Source organism: Agrilus planipennis, unplaced genomic scaffold, assembly GCF_000699045.2.
Source record: "Agrilus planipennis isolate EAB-ADULT unplaced genomic scaffold, Apla_2.0 scaffold386, whole genome shotgun sequence".
NCBI lineage: Eukaryota > Metazoa > Arthropoda > Insecta > Coleoptera > Buprestidae > Agrilus > Agrilus planipennis.
The window spans coordinates 78,326-87,593 of NW_020439288.1; the positions used below are offsets into that span (position 1 = coordinate 78,326).

General features: G+C 33.9%; 1 protein-coding gene across 2 annotated transcripts in view; it reads left to right on the top strand.

Moving 5' to 3' along the window:
* LOC108742993 (nuclear export mediator factor NEMF homolog) overlaps positions 1 to 9,268 on the top strand; it is a 43,528-nt gene that overhangs the window by 20,862 nt on the left and 13,398 nt on the right. For both annotated transcript variants that reach the window (XM_025978301.1, XM_025978302.1), the window contains 3 exons: positions 646 to 779; positions 961 to 1,095; positions 4,412 to 4,725. In XM_025978301.1, the coding sequence (XP_025834086.1) occupies positions 646 to 779; positions 961 to 1,095; positions 4,412 to 4,725 (583 nt within the window). The remainder of the gene's footprint in view (positions 1 to 645; positions 780 to 960; positions 1,096 to 4,411; positions 4,726 to 9,268) is intronic.

Consider the following 9,268-nt stretch of genomic DNA (forward strand, 5'->3'; position numbering starts at 1 on the left):
GTACGTATGTACGTACGTTCGTATGTCAGCATTTTTTTCGTTTTCGATATCTCAAGAACGGATTGAGATATCGCCCTCAACCAAAATTTTTTCGAAAGATATTATCATAATGAAGATCTGAAAGAAATTTGAACGAAATCGGTCAAGCCGTTTTTTTTTTATAAAAAAAAAAACGAATTAATTACAAACAATTTAATTAAAATACGTTCTAATCTAATCACAACAATGAAGTTACGGAATCAATAATAACGAAATATCATTATTCAAGACAGGGAATAACATATTATAATAACATATTATAATAAAAATTTGTTTATAACAAAATGAATTGTTATAAACAATCGATAAACAATAAAAAATAGTATTTACCAATTGACTGATGCAAGTACTCTATCAATTCGGTTTTCTCAGACGAAATACTGTTTCTTATGGGTTTATAAAATGACGAACTCTCAAACATTGTTTGTTATTTATTATTGTGCCGCGTTTTTTTCAAACTTTAGAAACGAATGTACTTTACAATAACTGTATTATCTAATGGGAAGTTAGTCGTATTAGCACCGACCAAAATGTGCTCAGACCAATTTTTTTTCATTTTTATTAATTTTGATATAATAATGAAATTACATATTTTGGTTTCTTTAGGTTCAGATGGTAAACAATATACAAAAAATAAGGAAGGCATTTTGGTTTGAAAAATTTTTCTGGTTTATTAGTTCCGAAAACTTTTTAGTAATTGGAGGAAGAGATCAGCAACAGAACGAGCTAATAGTTAAAAGGTGATTATAATAAAACATTTGATAGTTGTAATTTAATAATTGTTTTTTTTTTTAATTATAAATACTTTAAAATGTTTCGTTTTTATAATATATTCTTATTTGTTTATCGGGTTTGGTTTCAGTAAAATAATTCATTGTTTCTTTCAGAATAAGATAATAGGTCACTGAATTTATGTTTAAGGTACTTGAAGCCAAAAGATGTATATGTGCATGCAGATATTCATGGAGCAAGCAGTATTGTAGTTAAGAATCCTAGTGGTCAGGTAATTTCTCCTAAAACGCTGATTGAAGCTGGAACTGCTGCTATATGTTACAGGTAATTAATTATATGCAAGGCTAAATTATTTTGATAATTTGCAATAGATAATCAAGAAAATGTTAATTTATCATTGAGTAGTAAGTCGAATATCTACGCACCGTTGTAGTAGCAGGCTAATGGCTGAATGAGCAGTCCATCTTGGAATTTTTGAAAAGAGGGTTCTACGTAAATAGGAAATATTTTATTCATTTGTTGAATTAAAACAATTTGTCAAATAATATGTAGAAAAACTTAGTAACAAACTCCAATAGTTAATAAGTAAGAGTAAGGTAAGAGTAACAAGAAGTGAATATGTAGTAGTTGTAGCAGTAAATATATAATAGGTTTTACATTGAAACCTGGCATCACGTTACAATGTATTTTAAAATCAATTTCGATTCTGAAAAAGTATAATTAAATTGCAATTATTTTTATGGTAGGTACCGAATAAAATCTATTGTTTACATTAAGCAAATTTATACAGGGTGTTTCTGAAATAAAAAGGGGTTAACTACTAGCCGTAAAGAATCGCATGGTGAGTATAGCAGCGTAGTTAAGGAAAAAGCTTTTTTATGAGAACCACAACAGTTAATAATCTAAAGGCGGAAGTGTGCGCAAATTGGTAACGTAGGTGTATATCTGTAGCGATAAAAACTCATTAGCTGCATCAATAAAGAATGAAATCATCAACAACTACTACAAATAATGTTTAGACACGCCCCTTACAATACAAATAAAAAAATATCAACAATTGTTTATAGTTGATAATGTGCAGCATTAATTAATTTACACATCAATATGTAAGTATTATGAACGCATAGTAGAATGAAGATTCGAGCTATAGGGCCGTGGTCTAGGTGAACTATTCTGCCCAGACGTTTCATCAGCTACTGCGGCTGACATCCTCAGTGGTAGTGCTGCGTTGACAACGTTTGGGCAGAATAGTTCACCTAGACCACGGCCCTATAGCCCGAATCTTCATTCTACTATGGATTCCGCCCGTGAAAGCATTTGTTCTTATATTATGAACGCAATTCAGTACATTACCAGAAGTTGTTGACATCACGAAGAATGCGCGACATGCGGATTTACGTCACATCTGTTGTGACGATTATGAAATTATTATTAATAATGAGGGCATGCTGAATACAAAATTTCAAGATAAGGGTATGTTTGATTTCCGTGATGTGAGCAAGTGAAGTTGTGTTTTCTACCACATCATCCAGGTCCTTGTCCATCATGACCGCAAAGACTGCTTCAATATTAAGGGGGTGACGATTTGAGCAGATTGACCGAAGCAAGTTTTCCGGGGTGGAGTTTTCTGCTAGCCTGTGTCCCAACCTCCAATCTCTAGGCTCGTGGAGTTGTTTTGTACGCGCTTCTTGGGAAACACTAAACTGATGAATGAGTTTTGCTCTGATAAAGGCATCAGGTTCAGTCGTCGGAATGTTGACAATGATTCCACATACTACCGTCACGTAACGAGGATCGAAGTTACCTAACACTTTAGGTGTCAACATTGCGGCTGGCCTGGGCGACTTTTTTTCATGCTGGGCTCCGCACTGTTGTGCTGTACTGATTCGGCGGTTGATGAAGCTTTGACGGCGGTGTGGACAACAGTTCATCCTAAGCTGGTAATATGTTGTGGTTATGCGTAAATGTCTCTGATTTAGTTCATTATAGTGTGTCGCGTTTTATTTTTAATTAATTATATGTAGTTTTTACATTTGAAATATTATCTCTTCAGAGTACTCCCACACTTGTACAAGAACGGTAGACGAACTGAAAAATTCGTTAGAATTATATAAAAGGAAACTTTAACTTTGACATAAACCCAAATACAAGGAGAGGAACCGTTTCCTTTATTTAACATGGGCTTGATTTTGTCATGCAAAGAAATACAGAAATCACAATAAATTGACTTGGTCGTAGGAATGAATAAAAGCATCGTTTAAATGGCAGCATAGTTAAATGCGGGTTGTAGAAAAGGATGCTCAAAATGCCAAAAAATATAATATTTATCAAGCAAAACAATATATGTTTCAGCTTTTTTTTCTTTTGTGTTCTTAATACCAAGTCGAAGTATATTTTAAATAATTCTTCGTATTAGTGATGTCAGTATTGTAACTACCAAGTACAATGCACCCGTTTACGACTATGGCGTGCGGTCTCGCCAACAAACATGTAGGGGTAGATACAATACACTTCGTTTAGTTTCTCTAGCTATGTAACCTTTACTTTGACCGGCGCAAAATAGAAAAGAACAGCACTAGACCAGAAAAGAAAGGATACAACTTTCGGCTAAACTCTCAACCGGCGAGGAGCACATAATCCGTACAGTACTGCACGGAAAAATTAAACATTTTATCAATTAAAATTGGATGGTTCGAATATACTGAAAAGTAACGACACTTGATATCACTACTGTTTTTCTTTTATCGCAATGAATATCTAAACATTATGTGTAGTAGCGTAAAAGTAAGCTGTTAATATTTACTTTATTAGTCGTTCTACTTTACCATGCTGAATTACTCTCATGCAGTCCGCTTTTGCATCTAGTTAACGTTCTACAAAACTTGCTAGTTATTTCAGAAACACCCTGTTTGTCGGAAATAACATGAGAATTCATAACTATCCATATTAATAAAAATAATAGAATACTTTTATATAATAGAGAATAACGATAAGTTTGTGCCAAATCGAAACGAATACACGGATTATTAATTTTAATTCATTAAATTATTATATCTTTAAAAAGTACACCCTGTCAGTTACACAACCTTTTTCTTCAAATTCCTTAAATTTATAATATTAACAGAACAGTTTGTGTCTACATTCGGTTGAAACATAATATTGTACCCTTTGAACCCAACCAGTATTTCAAAATAGGGCTTAATCAATTTTAAAACGGACTAATTACTAGACGTAAACATAATTCATTCCTTTTGATGTTACCATGAATAAAAATACGCTAACATGTACATTCACGGTTATTCTGACAAATCGCACGTCCTCATGTGTGCAAACTATTATTTCAACTGCAGTACCTTTATGACAACTTGTCAATTTTAAATCAGTATACTATAATTTAAACCACAACGCTTTGAAGAAACTCGGATGTATATTTCTCCCACTTGATGATGAGCATTTTCAGTGTTATATAAATAGTAAACTTGATGGTCTTATTTAGAGTATTTTTGTAATTCTTGTTCTAATATAGTTTTAAAAGGATTACATGCCTTAAGTACTTAAAATTCATTATTATTGATAATCATGATTTTCTGTTCATTTTAAATTGACTATACGTACATCGTTTGACTTTATTGCTTTTTAGTGTTGCTTGGGATGCAAAAGTTGTTCCGAACGCATATTGGGTTTGGGGAGAACAAGTAAGTAAGACAGCTCCCACAGGAGAATATCTCTCTACTGGTAGTTTCATGGTTAGGGGAAAGAAGAACTTTTTACCGCCGTTAAATTTCATACTTGGTTTTGGAATATTGTTTCGTGTTGAAGAAAATTGTATTGAAAAGCATAAAGGAGAAAGGAAACCTATTACAAGCGAAGCAGATTTGACAGAAATAAATACTAATGCTACTTTAGAAGAAATAGTACAAGAAGAGAATAATTTCGATAAAAGTGATGGGGAAGGTAAAGTTATTTGTTTTACATTGAACTTATAAGAAATATTCAGCATACATGTTTATACGAGGTTTTCCAAAATTAATTAAGAACGTGAGGTGTCACATGTGAATTAATAGTAAGATTGAATATAGCGGAAGTTTTGAAAAGTGTTATCCAGAAAGGGGAAAACAATTTAGCTCATTAAGTTACACTTGACACCTTGACAGATTATTTTGAAGGGGGATTCCTAGGATCTCCAAGATTACGTTGCAATTAGTAGCGGTATGTAAATATTTCTTATAAATCTGATCAGGGAATAATATAAGAAATTAATGCATAAAATGGACTCATATTAACGTTTAGCTGCAATTATAAAGCATAGTGCAGTGTCCTTAACTCCATCTGTAAGTGTTTGTACCACCAGTTGATCTTTGAACTCTTGAGGTGCAGAGGGGTAGGTAATCTCACGAGGCGCTTCACATCATACTCAAATTTTTAAAGGGTCTGGGTATTTCTATACTTTCGGCTTTTCAATTGCGTCTGATGAACCTGCTGTACAGATGGTAGAAGTCATATTGTCAATCGATTCTGATGTCATTTATCTTTTCCTCGATTCTCGTATTTATTGCTTCGTGTATGTTCTTTATTTCTGTTTTCATATCATCCTGTCCCATTTTCATGTCTTGTACTGATTTCAATTCTGGCTTCATTTCTTCCTGACCCTTTCTCTTTTCTTCTTATATCTCTTCTATTTTCTGTTTCATTTCTTCTTGTCCTTTTTCCACTTTTGTGTCATTTGTGTCATCATTTCATTAACGCTATTATTTGCTCCTCCATTTTTGCTTCGGTAGCTCTGATCGTTACAAGTATCCAATATCTCGATTTCATCTAGAAATTTTAATGAAAATCTTTGATTTTAGTAAAATCGTTCTTCTTTCTTCTCCAGCTTCCCAATGATGTATGACTTGCTAGGGTTATTCGCGATCCGTGGAAACTTCCAGAAAATTCCATGAAATTCTTCGATGAAGTCGAATTCGTTCTTCTTTCTTCAAGAGCTTCCCAACGATATATGACTTGTTAGAGTTACTCATAGTCATTGGAAACTTCCAGAAAGTTGTATAAAATTGTCAAATGACGTCAGATTATCTCTTCTCTCTTCGAGAGCTATCCAACGATATATCACTTGATGATTGAATTCTTCAAAATCTTCCTCTTTCTCCAATACTCATCAGTCTTCTTTTACCCTACCCGACACCAAATACACGTATTTAAACAACTCCCTCACTATTACTACATTTATTTACTTAACAATTTGCTTTTTGTAATTAACACTATTATTAATTTATCATTATTTCAGTATGTCACACACTTTGTCACTTCTTCGCTCTTTCTACTCCGCTTTGTATCGCCTCAAGCAGATACTGCTTAGACTACTATTTTTTCTCCCTTTTCTACAGTTAGCCTTCAAATGACCACACTTGCTACAATTGGTTACTGTTTTTTCTTTAGTAAAACTATTTTGTAAATTTAAAAGATCTAAAATAGTTTCTTATTCACTATTAAATGCCGCGGTTTTGTCGGTCGGGTGCTACAAAAGATACCAGTCCCTAACTTCCCCTTGTAGTGCGCTGTCAGTCCATCCATAAGTTGTTGCCAATTTTTCAATTTCTTGGCACCACTCAAGAGCGTCTCTCATCAAAATCGGCGGGAATGTTTATTGAAATTAATGGACCAAGAACGAGTAAAGGTCGCGACTAGTGTTCTTGCATTTCGCGTAACACAATTGTCAGCACTCCATCTGTTTTTGTCTTTTGTTTTCATTCGGCACTTAGGTACTTGTCTACATCATATTTTTTTTTTAATTTCACAATTATTTTTTTGGTTAATAGTAAAAATGGGAGACTCCCACTCCTGATATTAACTTTTAAAATAAACAAAGACATTATTACTACTATTCTCTAATCATACGAAGCGACAATTATTAAAAAACAAAAGAGCAATCATCGACTTGTGTCTAATGAATGAATAATCTCGTAACTATCATCATAAGGTCATCAGTCCTTAGACTGGTTGGACACGTACCTCCACTCTTTCCTATCCTGAGCTAAACTTCGCATTTCCCTAAAACTAGAACAGCCCACATCCTTAACTATTTGCGAACAGTAATCTAATCTAGGTCTACNATATGGGGTACCTACAGTAGCAATAATATGAGAAAAGAAGCAGGGGTCATTTTGATAGAAAATGAGGAAAAGGCAGGTAGGTGGAAAGAATATTTAGAGAACCTATATGCAGGTTATGAGTTAGGAGATATATTAGAGCAGAAAGATAGTGTGGAGATAGGTGAGCTAGGTTATCCCATAATGAGAGAAGAGTTCGATGTAGTATTAAAAAATTTAAAGAGTAATAAGGCGCCAATTATAGATGGGATACAGGCGGAAATTGTAAAACATGCAGTACAAGAGGTTAAAGGTCGTATGTTTAAGCTAGTTGGTCACATTTACAAGACAGGAAAGTCTCAAAGGATTATAAACGGAACGTGGTGGTAACCATATTTAAAAAAAAAGCGCGGATAGGTGCAGTTCATCTAGAACAATTAGCTTAACTTCCGATGCGTCAAAAATCTTAACTAGAATTGTACAGAGGAGGATAGAAAAAAAGGCGGAAGAACTATTAGGGGAAGATCAATTTGGGTTTAAAAGAAATAGAGGAACGCGGGAGGTCATTCTAGCTTTACGGATAACAATAGAGAAAACGATAGAAAAAGAAAAGAGTGCGTACATAAGATTTGTAAATTTAAAAAGATTTTGACAATGTTAAATGGGACAAGACGTTAAATATACTTAAAAAGACGGTACAACTGTATGGATAGATATATTTAGGCAAAAGATTAGTGTGCTTAGATTTGCAGATGATATAGCAGTATAAGCATCTAGCAAGGAGATTTTATATAAAATGGAAGCGGTATTTACAAAACAGTATTGTATGAAAATAGTAAATAAAAGTAAAACAGCAATACTGGTATGCAGGGGAAGAAAAAGTAAGGAAAGAGTGAACATAAAGATAGAAGACAAAAAATTAGAGGAAGTGGCTGATTTTAGTTATCTAGGAAGTCAGATAAGTCATAACGGAAAGAGTAGTAGAAATATAAAGCATAGGGTCGAGTCGCCTTCAATAAAAGCAAGTCAGTACTATGCTCGCGAACGATTAATTTAGAAATTTGAAAATGTTTTTAAAGGTGTATGTTTGGGGCATGCGCTGTATGGGTGCGAAACATGGACAGTGGGCGCGGCGGAAAAGAAAAGGTTAGAAGCGTTCGAAATGTGGTGTTCGACGATCCACCCACTCTATTTTGTACAAGAGTTTCGTCAAGGTTCAAGTACCGTCGGATCGGAGAGAAGGTTAGAAATGAAGAAGTATTAGAAAGAGTAAGAGAACAGAACTCTATGAAAGTCAATAAGAAATAAGCGAGATAGGTTAGTAGGACACCTCCAGGCATGAGACATATTAGAGACAGAAACTGAAGTTACTACTGAAGTTAAACTGATTAGGTGACTGTTCGCAAATAGTTAGGGATATGGGTTGTTATTTTATTATTAGCTTAGGATAGGAAGGAGTGGTGGTGCGTGTCCAGCCAGTCTGAAGACTGACGACCTTATGATGATGATGAGAGAAAAACAAGAAAGAAATACTTATTTGCACATGATACGAAATAAATACTATTATTGCAATGAGATCCGCCGTTTATTCTTCGTAATTAAACGTTATTTTGCTGTTCGCAACCAATTTCTTATTTCTTCTTCTAAATCATTAGTTGGACAATTTAAAGATGCTGCATTTAGTCCAGCAATATCTGCAGAATAGAATCATATTGTTTTTAAAAAAATATTAGTAACCCATGATTAATAATATCTTACTTGATATTTTTATGGTTTTCTTAAAGAAATAAAAATTTTAGTCGTAAACTCTTCGGAAAATCCTACATTCAGCTGGCGACCAGATAACGTACCAATAATGGCTATCACTTTATAATTGACTAATGTAATTAATATTACATATATATAGGCAACCTTACATACAACATCCATAGTGGCAAAGAAGATCAGGTTTCTAGAGTTTTAATTAGACAGAAAATAGTAGTAATGCAAGTAGTAATAGCCTGAGAAGGTGTTTAAATACATGATAATATTAATCGACTGGTAATGGACTTTGAAATGTTACCACGTTACCGCTGTTGCAACTTACGATTTAACGACGCAACGGGCAAAAGCAAATATTTTAACACCTTTTTATAAAACGAGGATATGTATTAGTATGTCCTCAGGTCAATCCCTTAAGGAAATTGGACATGATGGACGCAATAGGGACGTAATCGTACATGCGTAAGATATTGTATGCTGTGTGGGACATACCAACTTGTTAACTTCCCATTAGGAAGTTATTGTAATTGGGTCGAAAAGTGAAATCGGAATTTTCATTATATTTCCACGTTTTAACATATTAGTAGCATGCTAGCCAATTTTTTTGATGATGTGTGTATGTACGTACGTACGTACGTACGTACGTACGT